Here is a 21,755-nt window from a genome sequence, read left to right as displayed (position 1 = left end):
GCTCTCTGAGCTTGCTTGTTTTCTTGCAGACATTTCATTATCCTAGCTACGTAACATCATCTATAGTTGATCAGTAGCACTGATGATGTTACCTAATTTGGGTAATGAAACATCTGCAAGACAACAACCAAGCTCAGAGAGCACCAAGGAGTTTATCAGTGTCTAAACTGCAAATTAAAGTCTTGCTATATATAAAATGTGCTTTGCTTTGCATCCATTTAGAATAATAAGCATTCCATTACATGTCTTTATCCTTTTTAATGGTTTTTACTCACTCCACTATGGTATATTTGTGAGATGGATGTGTATTTTTTTTTCTTATTTGCATGGATGTATTCCCACCTATTTAGCTCACTAGTCTTAACTGGGTTCTAAAGAAGCAATGTAATTTGAAATAAATGGCCCCTTATAATTAGGATTGAATTGAACATAGTAAAAATATGTGGCTACTGGAGAGTTGGTATACTGCACAGGTTAGGAGATTAGATTCAAATTGGGAAGTCTGCTTTGACACTTTTCTCTACCACATTCTGATTAAGTGTCATTAAGCAACATCCTTCTAGCTTCAGCTTAGGTGTATTGTTTGGATAATAAAACTGGCTTTCTTTGCAGGGTTTTTGAAATGATATATACAAACAGCCTTGGTAAAAACCTAGTTACCCTAGGACAGATCTGAGCATTTTATGGGCCACAAGCCATATCTGGCCCTTTTTGGTTGTCATTGTCTGGCCTGTGGCAGTGATGGTCGGGGATGGGAGGGCGATGGCAGCCCTCCACAGCTGTCCTAGATTCTCAAGTCATCCCTTGGGAAAATTAATTGTCCACCCCTGCCCTAGGTCATGATCATCCTTATTTGTTCATTTTCCTTCTTTCTAGTCAACTGTATATGCTTCATAACAAAGAGCTGGGATACAGTCACCATCATTTTTATTTCCTAAGAATGCCTCTAGGCCCCAGATATATTCTTAGAAATAAATACAGTGTTGAGACTTTTGGTCTATTAACATCAATAATATTTTTTTTAAATGCTTAAATTAGGAGCTTAGTAAGGACACAAAGGACACCTTACTTAGGGTCATAACAGTGTTCGTAGGCCTTAAGCCTAAGCCTGCACAACTAAAGGTACGGGCTTTTTTTATGTCCCAGTTTTTATCCTAGCTGTTTAACTAAATTGTCTTACTTTTTGCTTCATTTTCAATATGAATTGATATTTGGCCAAACGCCTTTATTACCCCGTAATAAGAATGTGTCATAGTGATAAACAATATCTGTTGTTTTATAGGGTGTGATTGCTGCAATGAGGGATGGCTTTGGTTTCATTAAATGTGTTGATAGAGATGCCCGCATGTTCTTTCACTTCAGTGAAATTTTAGATGGTAACCAGCTCCACATTTCAGATGAAGTGGAATTTACTGTTGTTCCTGTAAGTAAAATCATAATTATGTAGAATTTAGGAAGCTTTGGGAAGCTTTGCTTCTTTGGGTAATAACTTGCTTCTTCCATTCAGGATATGCTGTCTGCTCAAAGAAATCATGCTATAAGGATTAAAAAACTACCGAAGGGCACAGTTTCATTCCACACCCAATCAGATCATCGTTTTATTGGCACTATAGAAAAAGAAGCCACTTCTGTCAAATCCACTAGTCCCAATAAAGGCAAAGAAAAGGTACCTCTGTTTTATTCCTACCCTTTTTAAACTCTGTATAATTGCCTTTCAGAAAAGATTTAATTGAGTTTTACTCTATATGCAAAAATGATGAAAACTTGATATTGCCCCCACTATTACCACAAATCTAGGTAGTCTAATGCCTCTTGTTCATTGCAGCTTTCTGGTATATAGACACAGAAACTATGCTTGTCATAAATGTATATTACATCTAATGGAATGGACTTGATTGGTGGTGGTGACGCTTCAGATCAGGATTCTTCCCTCCTCCCAAATTAATAAACCAAATAATATAAGTTTAAGTGCATAGCTTATGTTGTACTATAAATACATTACACTGCAGTACCATATTTAATGTGTCAGAAATACTTGTTTAAACATTATATTGCCTCAGAGAATTGAGACAGAGCAAAGTGGAACAATATTCTTAATTTCAGCTTTAGAATTTCAGGATAGTTTACCTTAGCCATAATGATATTTTTAATTTAAATAAATAAACCCATTTCTCATTTGATAATTGTCCTTTTCTAAGTCGATGTTGGTGAATAAGATTTTGTTTTCTTTGCAATTGTTTATGTAATGCTTTTGTTTTAATTTAATAAAGGTTCCATTTATCAAAGAAAACTAGTAATCTATTTTTCAGAAGCAGAGTTTTTGAATTACCTGGATGATCAGGCTAAATATACAATACATTTTCAATGTTAGTGTATTCTTGTTAGCAGTAAAGATACTTGTTATAGAATAAAGGTCATATAAAATCAATAAATATCCTGAATTGCATTTTTTGTCTTGGTACCGAATAATTTTGCTATTAAACCATGTTTTTATTATTAGACTCTGGCCAAGTGGATGAATTGAAGAACAATACTTCTGACATTCTTGCTTCTCCCCCTTTTAGGAAGCTGAAGAGGGAATAATTGCTTATGATGATTGTGGAGAAAAATTGACTATTCCCTATCAGGCTAAAGATGTGGAAGGATCTACTTCTCCTCAGATAGGAGATAAGGTAATATATTCATAAGTAATTATTGGAATATTTTCTTGTAATTTGTTCTGTACAAGTATTGCTAATAACTAATCATGGCTATTTTAGTTGTATATCTTTAAAATATTGTCAATCCTATGTTTCTTATGATTATTGCACATAAAAGTTAAAATTATAAGACAGTGGCCCATATATAAATGTGTACATTAAGTGTAGATAACAATTAGATTTTGCTAATATCTTCAAATTATATGAGTTTCTTTAATAAAAAATTAAATTATAAAAGTTGGTCTGTATAAAAATACCTCTCTTATTTTGATAGAGTTAAATGGTAAGACAAGTGGCCTCTAACTTTTCCTTGGTTGATATTTTAATGATAAAATAAAAGTGTGGGAATAGTCAGGAAAGATCTAATAGGACCATATGCCATTTTATTTCAGAAGGCAGGAAAACATATAGGAGATAAACTACTCCTAAAGTACATGTAACCTGTCTAACCCTCCCAAAAAGCATTATCATTGTTAATAGGTAACATTTTTATACAGGTTGAATTTACAGTCTGTGAAGTAAAAAGAACTGGGTTGCAAACAGCTACTTCTGTTCGACTGCTTGGTAGAAACTATAGTTCAAAAAGACTTTTGGGATATGTTGCAACTCTCAAGGATAACTTTGGGTTTATTGAAACAGCCAATCACGATAAGGAGATCTTCTTCCATTACAGGCAAGTGATACTAGTAAAGACTGACTATATTACGTGAAAATGTAGTCTTTGTGGCATCTCTTACATACCACAAAGAATCTCTTTACAAGACATTTTTTTAAAGCTACAATATTTCTTTTGAAAAGTATATAACATTTGCACTTTTACCAGTTATATAAAGAGTGAATATTCACTAACATAATGCCCGTTGATTTATATTCATTGGATTATCCACAAATTTAGCCACAGATGATATATATATAGAATTGATGCTGTTTTGTTTTTTCTAATGCTAATATTGGACTGGAATATTGACTCAGAATAACTGCATATGTGCATTCTGCTGTGAAACAAGCTTAAAATCAGGAGGTAATGTGTCTGATTTCATCCCATATTAGCATTTGTCAAGTGTGCATAACAGTTGAACATTGATGCGACTGAACCCTAATACAGATAAAAATCTAGATACTCTTTTCTGGTAGTCTGTATAAATAAAAAAAAATCACACAGAATATATACCATGTAATATACAGAAATCTGATGTCATGTAAAGCCTCATACATGATATTATTTATTTATAATTTATATATCCACCAATCTCACCAAAGGCTACTCTGGGTGGCAAACAACAACCGGATGAAACCATGTATAAAAACAACAATATAAAAGATATAAAAAAACACTTGAAAAAAAATGAAAAAAAATGAAAAAATATACAAATCCTAGGTGAGGAGATCCTTGAAAAACCCAGCTTTATGGAGTTGCTGATAATTGCTGTATGAGCCTTCTTTGTATACTTTTAAGAATTGTTTCTCCTTTAAACCTGAAGCTCCTTTAAACCTGAAGCTTTGTAATGCTCTAGTATTCGGTGTATTGGCTTAGTTCTGTAAAACACTGGATTGTTTAATGAAAACATCTATTGTAGCAAGAGAAAATAATACAAAAATGGCTTTCATGTTGAATTTGCATGTGACTTGTATAATCATGTGAAAAAGCAGACCCCATTGACATTTGTGACTTTTTCAACATATTTCAACATATAAATACTTGATCTTCATTTCAATAATATTAACAAAGAGGATATAATATAACTAATTTCATGCACTCAGAGTTACCCTGAGGTTACATGACTGGCCAATAAATAAACAAACAAATGCACTATTTACATTTTATGGTCTGTTGTGTAATTTAAACATAAATGCAAATTTTGCATGTGAGAAAAGTAAGTACACCCTAAATTTATCACTTTCTCAAATATTTAAAATAATCAGGTGCACCAGATTCTGTGCAGATGATTAGACCAAGTTCAGTGTTAGGGGATCTGGGAGGGACAATGTACTTTAAAACCTCAGATATTCAGTTGATTTGTTCTTGTTGAAATGTGTGATATAATCATGCCTACATTGAAACTTTATTTCTGAAGGCCTCTGAACACCAATCATTCCTTTGTCTGGAAGATCATCTATAAGTGGAAAAGATTTCAAACAATTGCCAACTTGGCCAGGCCAGGACATCCCAGAAAGTTCACCCCAAGAGCAGAATGCAAAATTCTAAAAAGAGGCCCTTTTATCACATGACCAATAGCCATTATTGCTATCAAAGTGCATGAGTCTACCATTAGAAAGAAGCTACACAAATCAGATCTACATGGTTGTTGTGTCAGGAGGAAACCGTTGCTGCCCAGAAAGAACATCAGGGCAAGACTAAAGATTGCTATGAAAAGTTAGGCAAAGGCCAGGGCTTCTGGAATAGTGTGCTCTGAACAAACGAGGCAAGGATAGAGTTATTTGGCCACTTTCGTTAAAGACTTCATCAGAAGAACTTGATACAAAATGTAAAGCATGGTGTTGGAAATGTTATGGTTTATGGCTATTTAGCTGCATTAGGACCCAAGCAGCTCACCATCGCAGAATCTACTATAAATTCTTCATTGTACCAGAGGATACTTGAGGATAATGTGAGCCATCTGTTAGAAGATTGAAACTCAACAAAAAATGGATCGTGTAATATGATAGTGACCCTGAACATTTCAGTAAATCCACCAAGGAATGGCTGGGGGGGGGAGGATCTAAATTCCACCAAGATGCTTGGGGGCGACTTGAAATGGGCCTTGCATGCACCAACCCTTATACATCCCACAACTGAAAAATTCTGCTTGAAGCAGTGGGGGGGGGGGGGGGAAATCCTTCCCTCGATGTGAGAAACTGACAGACATAAGATAAACCTGAGGGCACAAATACCAAATATTACAGTCAAGGGTGTGCTTAACTTTTTTTTCATAAAAAGAAACAGCATCTCTGTTAAATTGAGTTTGCCATTATTCAACATGTTTTCATGTTTTTGTTACATTATGTCATTTTTATTTTGATATACTGTTTTCAATGAAGATAAAATACGTCCATGTAGATTAAAAAAAGAAAATATATGGGGTATGATTACTTTTTCGCATGATTGTATAGGGTATATATTAATATTTCTGAATAAGATCAAGATACTGGAAATAATTCTTCAAAAAATAGGTTCTTTAAGGTACTTGTCTATAAATCCTATTTCTCTAAAACGGGTCTTCAAACTTGACCCTTTTATGACTTGTGGACTTCAACTCCCAGAATTCCTCAGCCAGCATGCCTGGCTGAGGAATTCTGGGAGTTGAAGTCCACAAGTCATAAAAGGGCCAAGTTTGAAGACCCCTGCTCTACAACATAAATTTATGTAGCAGTTGAATACTGATGCTGCCTGAGGAAACACTACACTATAAGCACAACTTAGTGGCTGATTTCCACATTATACTTTAAATGTTCAGCTATTTTGCTGGAGGTATTTATGCATATTCAAGATTTTTGTGTAATTGTTTTCAGTGAATTCTGTGGTGATATTGATAGCTTGGAACTTGGAGACATGGTTGAATACAGCTTATCAAAAGGCAAAGGAAGCAAAGTCAGTGCAGAGAAAGTGAACAAGACACATGCAGGTAAAGTTCCCTCTTTTTTGCTTTTTGTTTTAAACAAACAGTCTGGAGGGATAAGGTATCTTTCTACTCAGGAGGAAGTGTTTGTCTTTTGCTGCTCTTTTTTTTTAACTGACATTTAAAAAAAGAAATTTGCAAATTTATGATTATGAGGAGGATAAAGGATGAAATGGTGAACTATTCTTTCCCCAGCCATTCTAGCTGCAAACTTCTGATTTTCCATAGCAGTAAACTAGAGACCAACTCACTTGGAGATTGAGAGGAACCTCTTTGCATAGGATATATTCATATATAGGTGGTTTGTGTGTGTGTGCGTGTGTGTGTACACTTCAAATCCAAACGTTAAAACTTGCTTTGAAATGGGCATCAGTATGTATGTCATACCTGTTCAAGTTCTCTGCAATAACTATATCTACGCAATCTAGCAATGTGTTGTATTTTTAAAAGTTAGTATGTTTTACTATAGTATGTTCTCAATCCTCCCTAAATTATTCAACTTTTTAGTATGACCCCAGGCTCTGGTATTGTGAGAAAATTGGACATTTATACCCCCGAATTAAAAAGCAATTTCTTCGTAGTGGATTTTCTCTAGCCTAATATGTTTGGTTACCTGGTTCTATAAACCACAACTCATTTTAGTGATTATATACATACATAGTTATTTAAATAGGGCTACTTTTTGGAGGTTGCCAACAGAATTTTCCTAGTTTAGGCCCTTGTTTTGGCCAGTGAGTTGTTAAAACTGGAAGAAAATTAATTTCTGTCAGGAAATATTTGTTGGACGGCTTATTGTTAATTAACAAAATATTGTTAATCAGAGATCTTGGAAATTTGAATTATCATTGTAATTTAAATATTTCTAGTATTAGTAAATTTTTATTATTACATAAATAGAATAATTAACCTACGCAGTGTTTTTTTATTGAATAGGAAATAAAGCCGTTTTGATCTAGTTGTTGAGAGCCAGTTTGGTCTAGTTAAACCCTCAGGCTAGAAATCAGAAGACTGAGTTTATTCCCACTTTAAGCATGAAAGCCCGCTGGTTGACTATGGGCCAGTCATTCTCTCTTAGCCCATGATATCAGGCTGAGGCAACAAGCCGGTCAGTCAGTCAATTTCTGTTGCAACAGAAAAAAAAAAAAATCAGACCTTACACTTGATGAAAAGTACTAATAAGCCCATTCAGCATAGATTTCAATGTTTTTTTGAGTTGTTTCATTATGTAAGTAAGTTAAAACAATGCAATCAAATGATACATATTTTTTTGCCAAACATGGTAATTTTATTGCAGTAAATGGCGTCATTGATCTTTTATTGCAGTAAATGGCATCACAGATGAAGCTGACCCAACTTGTTACACGGGTAAAATAATTCGCCCTCTCAGGAGTGCAGATCCTGGCCAAACGGAATACCAAGGAATGATTGAAGTCATGGAGGATGGTATGTAATATGTATCCTCACTGTACCTTTAATATGTTGTTCTGGGTATGTGTTAGGTAACTCTTCAGTCTAGAAATGCATTAGTTGTAATAGGATTTGCATGCTATTCTCTAACTATAAATTCACAGGACTTAGTATTTATTTAGAATACAGGTAGTTCTCAACTTATAACAGTTCATTTAGTGACCGTTCAAAGTTACAGCAGCACTGAAAAGAGTGTCTTATTCTTCACACTTACAACCATTGCAGCATCCTCATGATCACATGATCAAAATTCAGGGGCTTGGCAATTGACTCTTATTAAAGAAAGTTCAGTGTCCTGAGGTCATGTGATCATGTTTGCAACTTTCTGACAAGCAAAGTCAATGGGGAACTCAGATTCACTTAACAATCATGTTACTAACTTAACAAATGCAGTGAATCATTTAACTGTGGCAAAAAAGGTTGTAAAATGGAGCAAAATTCACTTAACAACTGTCTTACTTAGCAAGAGAAATTTTGGGCTCAGTTGTCATAAATTGAGTATTAGCTACTTTTTTTTTTTAATGAAAGCACATCTTTGGTTTTGTGTTTTTTTTAGGAGAAATGAAAGGTGAGGTCTATCCTTTTGGAATTGTTGGCATGGCAAATAAAGGGGACTGTCTGCAGAAAGGAGAGACCGTGAAATTCCAGCTTTGTATCTTCGGTCAGAATGGGCAAACAATGGCTTGCAACATAACCTCTTTCCGTAGAGCTACTGTAGAATGTGTGAAAGATCAGGTAAGAAGATAATTCTTTATGCATAGCTTGTGTTGCTTGTATATAAAACAAGCAAGTTCCAATTTGATACATATATTCCAAAGAGAATATATTTAGCTCAGCATTGAACTATGGAGTCCTTGTATTCTTTGAGCGTGCTTGTTTGCTTACAGACATTTCATTACCCGACTAGGTAACATCAGTGCTAGTTGGTATGGGGTTTTCTTCCTATAATCAAATTAAAGCCAAACTGCTATTCAAATGTTACTTGTTTAGATGAATTATTTTTTTCAGGTATAGCTTTTGCTGCGGCCATTGTTGCCTAGCATATTTAAGTGCTTTCTACTAGTTGTTATTTTATTTTTTTAAAATACTTATAGCTTACTTTGGCATCTAATTGCCATAATTAGATGACATTATCAGGTATAGTTTCTCCTTTTATGAGGATTCTACTTGCCAAATTTTAGACAGATACTTTTATGTGAAAGTGGAATGAGCCTTTTTATCTTATCATTAGTCTGGAAAAGGTGTATTTCCTTCTCCTTTTTTTTGTACAAGATCATGAAGAAAGCAAGCACTGTAGAGCCACCCCTTCGCCCAAAGCCTGCCAAATTAGAGCACAGTAATTGGAAGGACTTTTTTGCTATATAACACCAATTTTGATTTCATACAAGGAAAGAAATAATAAAATATGATTCCTTATCCTGCAGTTATGTGGGAGAGAAAATGCATGATAGCATGTAATGTGGGATCATAAGCTTCTGCGGGGACACTAAACTTGATGAATAGCTGATAACATCTTACTGATGTGGTTGGTTATGTTCTCTGCCCAATTTAGCCTAACCGAAATACGAAAGTTAATGCTACTACTTCTGGTATAAGAACAAATGTATGGTAATATTATATTTTGGTTATTTTCCTCCCTTACATATAATCCACAGTACAAGATATAGTTTATAATAGGTCAGCTACCACAGAGCAAACCCCTGTGCTAATTTCAGTAATTCCCAGTTAATTCAGCCTTTGACATAATAGTTGAAAATTAATAAATTTAATTCCAACACATCTAGAGAGTTGAAAAAAGATTAATTTATACAGCACTCCCAAACCTCTGCTTGGACTTGCAGGCATTTATGCCTCTGCATTTTTGTCCCAGGATTGATTATTAGGATTGTGAAAAACGTTTTTCTTGATTGCATAGTAAACAAAGCTACATGGAAAAAATAGAAAACATATATGATAATGTTGTTAATTTCTTGATCAAAGCACCATATATTTATTAGTAAATATTCTATTCGTTTTTTCATTAAAAATAACCTCCAAAATAAATCAATGTAACTTGATTAAAGCTAACACAAATAGTGGTTAAATACTGCCTGTACAGGTAGTCCTTGACTTAAAGCCATTTGTTTAGTGACCGTTCAAAGTTGTGGCAGCACTGAAAAAAGTGACTTATGACTGTTTTTCATACTTACAACCATTGCAACACCCTTATGGTCACATGATCCAAATTTGGGCACTCAGCAACTGGCAGATATTTATGACAATTGCACTGTCCCAGGGTCATGTGATCCCTATTTGTAACCTGCCAAGCAAAGTCAATGGGGAAGCTGGATTCATTTATTAAAAATGTGATTTACTTAATTGCACTGCAAATCTTCAGTGATTCATTTAACAACTGTGGCAAAAAAGTTGTGAAATGGGGCAAAACTCACTTAACAACTGCCTTATGTTAAGAGCACTACCTTTAATAAGAACTCTGGATTAATTTGTTCTATGATCCATTTTTTTTTGTTCTGTTTTTTTGGCTGTTGATGGTATTTTTAAGACATTTCTTGGCCCCAAAGTTCAAACTAGAAAGCCAATTTGCTTTTATTTTTACTTCCAAACAGTATTTATTTTTATTTATTTTATTACATTTGTATAGCCAATTTGCTTTTATTTTTACTTCCAAACAGTATTTATTTTTATTTATTTTATTACATTTGTATCCCGCCCTTCTCCTTACGGACTCAGGTTTTCCTTCAGATACTTTGAAGTATCTGAAGGAAAACCATTACTTGCATGATTCTGAACTTCTCAATGCATATTTAAGGCATATTCTGGTATCTGAATATCTTTTCCAAGTCTTCATTGCTTCTCTACCAAATACTGTGGAGTGTTTCAGGACTGCTGATTCTTTTACTGTTGATAGTTGATTCTAAAAAGCAGATGGTATCCAACTCTTCAGTATCTTTGCTGTCAATGCACTCATTTGCATTTTCAGCTATCAGAATAGCGTAGTCAGCATAGTGCAGATTGTTGATGTTTCTTCCTCTAGTTTTAAAGTCATACCTCACTTCCTCCAATCCAGCTTCCCTCAGTATTTTCAGGAAATAGGTTGAATAAATATAGAGAAAGTATACAACCTAGCCTCACTCATTTGCTGATCTATGCATAATGTCGCGTTCAGATTCTTGCTTTCTGACCTGTATATAGATTTTGCATAAAGACAATGCATTATTCTGGGATTCTATTTTTTCTTTTTTTTTCCAAATAGTAAATTTTATTAAAGATTACAATTACAGCAATAAAAAATAATGCAAACTAAAAAAAGAAAAAGGTATAGAAAAGAAAAAAGAGCATATAGTAAAGAAAAAGAAATTTAACATACGAAGAAGTAACTTTCCCCTTCATCACAAGTACAAACACTTTTAGTAATTAACTCCTGTGGTTTACTCACAAGGAGCAGTTGACTGGAGCACTTGTGGGCAGCAATTCAAGTAAGAATTATTGGAGAGCTGGTCTGCTTGCTGCTCCTTCATTCTGCTATGGTAATTGACTCTCATTTTCACACAGCTATCTACAATATGCTATTTTTTCCCCTAGAGTCCTAAAGACATTCTGTAACAAGTCATGGTCAATATGAACAAATACCTTTTTTATCAATAAAACACATATTTATTTTTTGGGGGTGTTCTTGGGGTATCTACTGTGCATTAGCAATTAATGTCTCCCATTGCTTTTTCTGCCCCCAGAGATCCGGGTCATTCCGGATCTCCCCTCCTTCCGCCGCGCCCTTAAGACCTGGTTGTTCCAGCGGGCAGGACTGGCCTAGGGGTATTTTAAATTGGTTTTAGCCAAATTTTAGTAGAAGCGGCCGATTATATATTTATTTTTAATGATTTTTTTAAAAAATTCTATTGTATTGTATTAAATTGTTTTAACTGGCTGTAAGCCGCCCTGAGTCCTACGGGAGAAGGGCGGGGTATAAATTTAATAAAATAAAATAAATAAATAAATAAATAAATAAAACCAGCTTGACCATCTAGCACAGACATGTTAAACCCGCAACGTCATGCAACGTATCGGGACGGTTTTGCCATTGCTGGCAATGGGGTGGGTGCGGCTTCCGGATGATGTGTCTGGCCCGTGGGCCGGCAGTTTGCCACCCCTGATCTAGCATCTCCCTCTAGCATGTAGGATTCTAAATCTGTATTGGTTAATTCTAAGTATTATTTTGCTAGCATGTTACATTAAGAATGTTGTAAAACAGTTTGAACGCTTTTGTTTAAGTCTCCTTTTTTTGGTTTGGTATGTAGACTAACTTTTTCCAATGTGTTAGCCACCATGTTCTCCATATTTGTTGGCATAATTTGGCTAGAAACTTTACGGATTGTTCTTTTGTTGCTTACCACATTTCTACACATAATACTTTAATAACAGTAGCAATAAAGCATCTCTTCATCAACCTAAACAATACTGTTGAATTTAAGAAACCCATAACTAGGAAAATATGGTTTTATGTGGATGCAGAATGAAACTGCTCTTTTTTGATAGCCTGTGTCAGAACTGAACCACACATTTATTAATGAAATGAGATTGTTACGTTGTGAGCTCAGATCAAAGTATGGGTATTATGCCTTAAAGATGTGAGAGAAAAACAAAGGGCATCAAATGATGAGAGGGAGAAAAGGGAAGATGCTGGTGAGTATTTCAGATTGATGTCACCCTGGTGGATACTTCATGCTGTGGAGATTGTTGTGGTGGTAGCTGAGGAGAAGCACAAAAGGAGAAGAAAAACCACTGGGAAAATTGAGAATTGGGCTGGCCAGTCAGATTTGTTGTACTAGAAGCTAGAGAAGGAATTGGGGTAGCATACACTAGCTGTGTCCAACTATAAAAACCATCTGGGATCCTTCCAGTTTAGAACCTATAGGATAAGATAGTTTGTTCTAAATCTGGTAAATAATACCAGATTTCACTTGAATGGTCTCCAGTTTCTGAAGCGTACCACCTAGAAACCTAAAAATCACTCCTATAATGTTCACATTAACGTTATTCTGCGTATATGGAAGCGTGGCCAAGTTTTAGAGATCTTGTGTTTGGCTTTGAAGTAAAAAAAGTAGCTAGATTTAACATTTTTTATTTGGATGGAAGTATGAAATTATTATGATATGAAGCCCTTTACTAAATGTCTTAAAATGTATCATGTCAGGAAAACAAAATTGGCATTCTGAAGGGTATGGGAAACATTTGTAGAAAACATTGCTTACATAGTGCAATTAATAAGATAATTTCTGTTCCTCCTTTCCTCTTTCAGTTTGGTTTCATAAACTATGAAGTGGGTGACAGCAAAAAACTCTTTTTTCATGTGAAAGAAGTTCAGGATGGAGTGGAATTGCAGGCTGGTGATGAAGTAGAGTTTTCAGTCATTCTCAATCAACGCACAGGGAAATGCAGTGCCTGTAATGTGTGGCGTGTTAGGTAAGTAACTGCTAATCATTAGCAGTATTGTTCTTTTCACAGAAATAAATTAAGCAATCCTGATCTCAGAAATATTACAAAAATATTTCATTAGTTGTTCGTTTCTTGCAGCATTATATCAGTTTGGGTGGATTAATCGATACCAGCATTAATGCATGTTTTTTGCTTACAAAAAGTATATTCTATTTAATTCACTTATTCGCTGATAAATATAACTTCATTGATTGCTGTGATGTTTCAAGAAAGCATCACATCTTTTGAAAACAAGTATATAGGAAAGCATCCTGCCTTCTACTTGATTATATTTTTTTCTTTTGAGAAGCCTGCTAATATAACATTCTTTCAAAATTCCTAGTGCACCCATTGACAAAATTCTTATCCTGCAAAATACTGTCATAATCGACCATTCATTAGTTCCCACAGATGCTATCATATTTTTCTCCCTGGTATCAGGGTAGAAAGATATACAGCAATATTCACTTCTCATTACTTCAAATGACTAATTTAGATTACGCAATGTAACCATTTCTTTTCAGTCATTGCTTTATTTATATCAGATAGGCAATTTGTCTCCAAATCAAATTGAATTGATCTTTATTTGTGTGTGATTACAGACAGCACTGTAAGAATTAGGTTCAGCATGAGAGAAAAAAACTGTCCTTTGTCTAGTTGCTTTGGCATGCAATGCCCTATAGCAGTGGTGGCGAACCTATGGCACGGGTGCCAGAGGCGGCACTCAGAGCCCTCTCTGTGGGCACGTGTGCCGTCGCCCCAGTCCTAGGCCTTCAGCTGGGTTTTATAAAACCTTTTCGCTTTAGGCCTCCGCTGCCGTGTACAAAAAAAAAGGTTCAATCAATCAGTCAATTTCAACTTCTCGCTGGAAAAAGATCTTGCAAAGTTGGAATTGATTGATTGAACTTTTTAGTCCCACCCAGTCTGCTGTTACCACCACAGCCACGCCCACCCAATGGGCCACGCACACCTGGCGATGCATAAGTGGATTTTGGGTTGCAGTTTGGGCACTCGGACTCTAAAAGGTTCGCCATCACTGCCCTATAGCGTTATCTTGAGGGAAGGAGTTGAAACAGTTTATGTCCAGGATATGAGAGGTCTGCAGATACCTTCTCAGCCCTCTTTCTGCCCTTCACAATATACAAGTCTTCTATGGAAGTCAGGCTGGTTGCAATTATTCTTTCTGCAGTCTTCTATTGGTTGGAGTTTGATTGCTATACCAAACCAGTTACAGAAGTACACATGACAGACTCAATAATTCCTCTGTAAAACTGTATCGACGACTCCTGGGACAGTCTGAACTTCCTGAGTTGACGCAGAAAGAACATTCTTTGTTGTGCCTTTTTAATGATTGAAGTAGAACTCCCTTTTTCCTATAAGAATGTTGTTGAACACCAAAATATCTAAAAATGCCAAGTTGCCAAGCCCTGATTTATAATTCTTCTCATGCTGCTTGCTTGCTTCCTTTCTTGAAATCCATCTGTGGCAGATTTTTGTTCCTTCCAACATTTTTAATAAAAAATATTTCAAGATTATTTCTGTATCTCTTTTGAGTACAACAATCCTAGGTTTCCCCATTTTTATCTTGTAAATGTCATTATAAATCATATTTCTGAATTTGAATTCAATTTAGTTTTTTATTTCAGTGGTCCAAACGTTTTGAGACCAGGAACCGGTTTTGTGGAAGATGATTTTTCCACAGATCCGGAGGGGGATGGTTTTAGTTTAGCTTGCTCACCCGACTCTCATCTCCAGCTGTGTGGCTAGTTCCTAACAGGCCATGGACAGGTACCAATCCATGGCCTGGGGGTTGGGGACCCGTTTTATTTACATTATCAGTATTTTATTCACATTCTCAGAAATTAATAGAAAATACATTGTTTGGAAAATATTTGGTGGGCCTCTCCTATTTCAATTTGTGCAGAGGCACTTATTTTGTTTTGTAAATGTTTTCTAAATACATGGATTATTGTTATAGATACTGTATATACTTTCTATGAATTCCCTGTTTTTCCATGTTCATTGTTGATGCTTCATAGTCACCTGCAAAACATGCTTTTTTACATTCATATATCTGAGTAGATAACTTTTTGTGTAAACATAACTTTCCTATCTTTAGTTTTGCCTGCACTTCTCCATACATTTTGCCTGAAATATAATTTTGGTGGCTGAAGTGTGAGAGGAATTCCAGAAATCAGGAATTAGCAGATCTGATGGTTGGATTTATACTAAGAATGGAAGGGAAAGCTATGTAGTACAGCTAGCCTCATTATTATGTAGCATTTGGACACATTAGTCTTTTTTAAAATTAATCTGATTTTCACTTATTTGTTGTGTTTTCATTGAAGTTTTAAACATGAAGGTGGCAGTTCAATTATGCTTATTGCAAAGGTGGTTCTATTAGAATCACAGAATAATTTGACATTTCTTTGATTTGCTCTGTACTAGAGCTTACATTTGGAATTTTATTGTAGACATCAAATATTCTGATTTTCATCTTACTACTCCACTTAGTAACCATTAAGATTTTATAGAAGGAGAAACCAAAAGCCATAGTATTTTTATGTGTTAATTCTGTGTCCCCCCCCCTCATTCTCCCATTGATTTGGTTGGTTTCTATTAACAGTGAAGGTGCTAAGGTTGTAGCTGCTCCACGCCCTGACAGACTTGTTAATCGTTTAAAGAGCATTAATTTGGATGATGCCAGTGCTCCTCGTCTAACTGTGCTTCGTCAGCCAAGGGGACCGGATAATACAAAGGTATGTGACAGGAAATTTGCCCATATTTCATAATATTGGAATTTCAGCTTCTATGACAGAATGACATTATTTCTAATGGCCACATCATTGGAATGATATAATAAATTTATGAATTTCTTACATTTCCTATTTGAAATGGACCAGTGTATACATAGGATGGGAATAGACAATTTAGTGTTGAAACATTTTTAACTATAATTCTTATAATCCCTTAATATTAGCTATTTTGCTGGAACAAATTGGTGTTATGCAGTAATCTAAATATTCTTGGCAAAGTGATGTCCATCAAGGTAATGAAGAATCAGATGGGACTGAAAAATGAAGTTAGCATAAAGCAGTAAATAAATAAACAACATTTTGTGATGGTTGATTAATAAACATTGATATAGCACTTTATTAGGCTTTGGTATCAGAGATTAAATCCAGAATATCCAGAGATTAAGCCCATAATAATATGACGATTGCTGTTTGGAAGGGTAGGAGTAAAAAGACAAGTATGATCATGAATAGACAGGAGTTATCTAACATAATTGAATAAGAGTTTTCAGACAAAGGAAGAAATGGTTTTGGAAAGGGATTTGAAGAAAAAGAAGTTGCACCATTTGTTGAGGGATATGTTTTCAGCAAGGGTTAGGGTTTAAAATCTTTGACTTATTTTAAAAATAAACATTCATATCACAAAAGGTGATAGTTAACATAGTTTAAGGTATCTTGTTCTTCAAAATAACAAAAGATAGATATAATAGCTAATTATAAGGATATAATGAGGATGTGGGTCTTATTTCTGAGGTTTCCTGGTTCCACAATAGGGGACCTTTGAGACAGGACGTGCTTCTCTTTGAGTCCTTTTTCCAATCTGACAGGGAATAGAAACTGTTAAATAGGACTCTATCAAAACTCACCTCAGGTGGATAGATTCTTTATATTCACTGAAAACATTCCATTCCAATATACTATTTTGTTTTGCTCTTTCTTGATATTTTTCACATTTCTGGAGATGCTGTTTTTGTTAATAATCTGCAGTTGCTTATTGTAGTCCCTTTGAGTCACAGGTAAGAGTTATGCAACTGTGTAGAGAGTGTTCAGAATCTTCTAGAACTTATAGAATTATTTGCAGTGCACTGTCTTCTACATCTACCATGTGACTAAGCTGGCTCCCGCCAAACTCATTTTGTTTCTGTGTCTATCAAACAGTATATTTGTCCTTGAACTCTGATATTTCTTAAATACTTTTATTTAATTTTTTATTTGCATTTTTACATATACACTGGCATAGTATATTGGAAAAGGCTTGTCCTAGCAAAAAGTTCTATAAGCTCTAGGTTTCCAATAAAGCTCAGTACAATCTTTCTGCGTATATTCACAAATGACAATTCAAAGATTTTCAATTAGAAATAAGTTAGTAGTTCTTGACCAGAATTTATTTGCCCAGTATAGACAAATCAGGTTTTAGTCAGGACTTTGGTGTGCAATGCTTTATTTTTTTGGTTTAGCTTTGTTTTTAGGAAAGAACTATAATTATTTTTTCCCTGGAAGCAGAAATGTATATTTGGGCACTTCAGAGGCTATTAAAAAGACAAATACTCATGACTAATTTTAACAGTTAAAAATAATACACTAAGTAGGACCTGCAAACAGGAATGTATGGAACATTCTGTATTCATTTTTGGTTAATTGTAGGAAATATCAGGTCCACAAATTGTGTTAAGGCATTTTAGAAGATAGCATAAACACAAATAAGAGCAAAATGGGGAAAAATGTGACCTCAGTAGCAAAATGTATGTGATGCCTATAACTGTCTACTTTCATTGTTATTTCAACATCCAATTTAAACTCATAATATATTTTGCCATTTACAGGGATTTGGTACAGAGAGAAAGATTCGTCAAGCTGGTGTTATCGATTAACTGGTCTCAAAGCAACTAATATTGGAATATGGGTGGGGTCTGGTGAAGGGTATTGAATAGCCTTGTATTCATCCCTTCCGAAATCTAAGGAGCTATTACACCAGTTTTAACACCTTCCTCATGTTATGTTTAAAAATAAATTTATGAAACAGTTTTAAAATATGCACAGTTGCATCCTGGAGAACCTAAGATGGCGCCTTATATTAACACATTTTAGAAGCTTTTTGAATGGTGCATTTAAAGCAACTGGTAACTGCAAATCTACTTTGCCTCTTTAAGTAAATATTATAGACAGTTCTATTCTGGAAGACCTTATGAAATTCTGCACTGAAAAGAAATATATATATATAGACACAACATGCATATATTTTCCTTGATTCAATTTTGCCAAGGTATTACTATGCCTTAGGTCTCAATTATTTTGTCCTCTCCAAGGCAGGGAAGGCTGATTTTCTATTCATTTTCATCCAGTTTTGAGGCTCGTGAGGATAAATATACTAACCGTATTATATAGAATCCTGTATGAGTACTCAAACATTTATTTGATGGCCAAATGTTAATGTTTTTTTTATGTCTCATTTAAATTCAGATCCATTTAGCAAGCAAAAATATCTCCTAGATCTCATTGAACGTATTTCCAAAGTAGACTACTAGTTTTTTTTTAAATTGCAATTAGCATGCATAGTGCAGAATTTCATAAGGATAAAGTGTGCCATCAGTGTGGTAACTTAAAGATATTTAAAACAATGCACAATTTGCTGCTTACAACACTGCAGCTTCTAAACCCGGTTTATTTTACTGATTAAAAAATAAATAAAAAGTTGTGCCTGAAGTGAATACATTTTTTTTGCAGCCAACACCCAGTGTACTGTAAAAGAATACTTAGGCTTTCCATAGCTGTATTGAGACTTTCATCAAGGTGAAATAGTTGATGTCTGTGTGCTTTTTTTTTTCTCCCCTCCTTCCAGGCCCGTCCCCTTACCTTCCTTCCCTCAGCCACACTTTATCAAGCAAGCAAACTGAATGATTGGTCTAAGTATTACTTTAACCAAAAAGATCAGGAGTTATTTACTTTGAATAGAGGGCAGTACTGTGTTTTTTCCATGTTACCTCTATTCTCAATTTAGGGTTTTTCTTCTCTGGGAGATGCATTATCTTTGTAAAACAAACATTGCTTTCTCCAATTTTTCTGTTAATGGCAAAGAATGGAAATAGAATAAAGTTTTACTGATTTTGAAAATTTGCCTCTGTCTTGTAATTTCTTCATAAATGTCTCCCACCTACTTTCCTCCTTGGCCAATTTGTATGTTTTCAGAAGACGTTCCAGATCCTGAATAAAAAATGAGACTTTTCCCCCATTTTTATGACCAGGCAATGTAACTCTAACGAACCTCTTTTTAAAACTTATAATATTTTCTTAGTCTTCTTTTTTTCCATTTTGTACACATGAAGATTAACATCTAAAATCCCAACCACATTTGCACATGCACTAGCATCCGATTAACTGACTTGGTATCAATTTACAATTCACACTAAACCAAATATACATTATTTGAACTTGCACTAATTGTGATCTATCTATAATCCAAATTTCTGGCTTAGTATTGTTAGTATTAAATATTGAATACTGAATTTTGCTACAATAATTGAGTTTGTAGATGTTGATTCTGAATCAAAATAATTCTGGATCAGGCCTGAAGCTAATTTAATAGGATTATGCTTTTGATTCAGTACCAGAAAGATACTTTCAAAGTGTGCAGGAACAGGAATTTAGTTATTTTATACATCAAATTTAGAAACTGCCCATCTTGCAGTGTGATCCTGGGGTAGCGTACAATTAAAAAATGTAAATATATCCCATATATTTACACATGCGTTTCTCTGAGAAACCCAGGTGAGTTGGCAGAGTCAGGTCTTCAGATACTTCCAAAAGGCCAGGAGAGTAGAGGCCCACCTCACATCTTAGAGAAAATTCCAAAGGGTGGGGGCAGAAGCAGAGTAGGGTCTCTTCCTGGACCCTACCAGTTGAAATTCTTTGAACTGAAAGGGTCTGCCTAACCATGTGAGGCAGGCCAAAGAAAGTACACCTTTGAGTTCTATGGTTTTATGTATCAGGACATAGTGCTTTGCAGTTCTTAAAAGTAGGTAAATGTAACCTCAGATGAACAACAACACGACATATTACACCATGTCATTTATTTTACATCATAAAATCCATCAAGCATTTGGTGAAAATCATGCAGATTTTCGGTCAACAATACAGTTAGTACTGGATTTACAACCACAATTGAGCCCAAAATTTCTGTTGCTAAACAAGACAGTTGTTAAATGAATTTTGCCCCATTTTACGATCTTTCTCGCCACAGTTGCTAAGTGAATCACTGCAGTTGTTAGTAACACAGATACTAAGTGAGCCTGGCTTTCCCATTGACTTTGCTTGTGAGAAGGTTGCAAAAGGTCACATGACCCCAGGATATTGTAACCATCATAAATACATGCCAGTTGCCAAACGTCTGAATTTTGATCATGTGATCATGGAGATGCTGCAACAGTTTAAGTGTGAAAACCAGTCATAACTCACATTTTGAAGTGCTGTTGAAACTTTGAATGGTCACTAAACGAATTGTTGTAAGTCAAGGACTATCTCCAGCACCATCTACATGTGAAAGTACATGCACATTTACATTCCCAGTCAACATATCTCTAATCTCAGTACAAGCATTTGTTACCTATTTACTGTTACATGTATTACAGGTAGTCCTTAATTAACAGTAATTGGAACCTGATAGTCTGCATTAAGTAATGCAGTCATAAAATATGTCATGCAACCACACTGATTCCAGCCATTTTGATTGTTCCAGTTGTTGACATTGAGGGAATCCCACATGGTTGTTAGTTGCAATATCACACAATCACCATTTGGGACCTCTTGCCAGCTTCGCTGTTGATCTTGCTTGTTGGAAATGGGCAATGAAGGTTGCAAATAGTTATCACATACCTGGAATGCTGCAATGTAATTACAAACAGGTTGCCAAGCACCTGAATCATGATCATGCAACTGCAAGGATCCTGCCATGGTGGCAAGCGTGAGGACCAATCATAAGTCTCATTCAGCACTGCTGTAACTGATTGCTAAACAAGTGGTCATTGAACAAAAAGACTACCTGTACACAACCAAACAACATACATCTTTCTCTTCCTCCCTATTCACTGTTGAATTGCACAAAATGTTCCGAAATTCAAGCCTAGTTAGTGTTATACACTTTCTCAGTCATACATTTCTCCATGACCTAAAGGGGAAAAAAGCCCCTAAACTGCCTACCATTTGAAATAAAGCAACATTCGTCTTCCCAAATATTGATCACTGTCCTCTTGTTCCCTTTCAGTGTAACATATATAACAAACAAATCCAGCTATAATTTTTCTACATACCCTTGCTAATTGTGATGGACTGTAGTAGTCTGAATACTACAAGATTACAAGAGAAAGAGGGTCCAGGAATAAGGTAGTCTGAATACTACAAGATTACAAGAGAGAGGGGGGTCCAGAGCAGTCCAGGAATAAGAGACAGCTCAGTCCAGATATTTGGTAAGAGGATGAAGACAACCCCCTCCCTAATAGTTCTCAGATAATGCCTGATGTAAATAATGGAGTTTCTTCAGTTTGGCAAGACTATGTCTATAGGTGTGGAACAATAAAAAAATTCTGCTTGGAACAACTGCATGTCTTTCTTGGTTTTGGGGCCTGATATAATTTTTCTTTTAGTAAAAAGAAACACTTTTCAAATCACTGGGCATAGGATAAAGTTTTTATGCATACATAAAATAAACTACA

At 35.1% G+C, this 21,755-nt stretch overlaps 1 protein-coding gene across 5 annotated transcripts in view; it reads left to right on the top strand.

The window, feature by feature from the left end:
• Positions 1-19,163, top strand: part of CSDE1 (cold shock domain containing E1) — a 37,488-nt gene extending 18,325 nt beyond the window's left edge. For all 5 annotated transcript variants that reach the window (XM_015812056.1, XM_015812057.1, XM_015812055.1 and 2 more), the window contains 10 exons: positions 1,283-1,423; positions 1,508-1,666; positions 2,565-2,672; positions 3,197-3,372; positions 6,210-6,322; positions 7,640-7,759; positions 8,340-8,518; positions 13,080-13,243; positions 15,882-16,014; positions 17,874-19,163. In XM_015812056.1, the coding sequence (XP_015667542.1) occupies positions 1,283-1,423; positions 1,508-1,666; positions 2,565-2,672; positions 3,197-3,372; positions 6,210-6,322; positions 7,640-7,759; positions 8,340-8,518; positions 13,080-13,243; positions 15,882-16,014; positions 17,874-17,921 (1,341 nt within the window). In that variant the 3' untranslated portion in view covers positions 17,922-19,163. The remainder of the gene's footprint in view (positions 1-1,282; positions 1,424-1,507; positions 1,667-2,564; positions 2,673-3,196; positions 3,373-6,209; positions 6,323-7,639; positions 7,760-8,339; positions 8,519-13,079; positions 13,244-15,881; positions 16,015-17,873) is intronic.
• Positions 19,164-21,755: the final 2,592 nt, after the last annotated feature.

This window comes from Protobothrops mucrosquamatus, unplaced genomic scaffold (genome assembly GCF_001527695.2).
Source record: "Protobothrops mucrosquamatus isolate PMUCROS unplaced genomic scaffold, P.Mucros_1.0 scaffold65, whole genome shotgun sequence".
NCBI lineage: Eukaryota > Metazoa > Chordata > Lepidosauria > Squamata > Viperidae > Protobothrops > Protobothrops mucrosquamatus.
The sequence above is the reverse complement of the archived record's forward strand: the minus strand, read 5'-3'. Positions and strand labels throughout refer to the sequence as shown.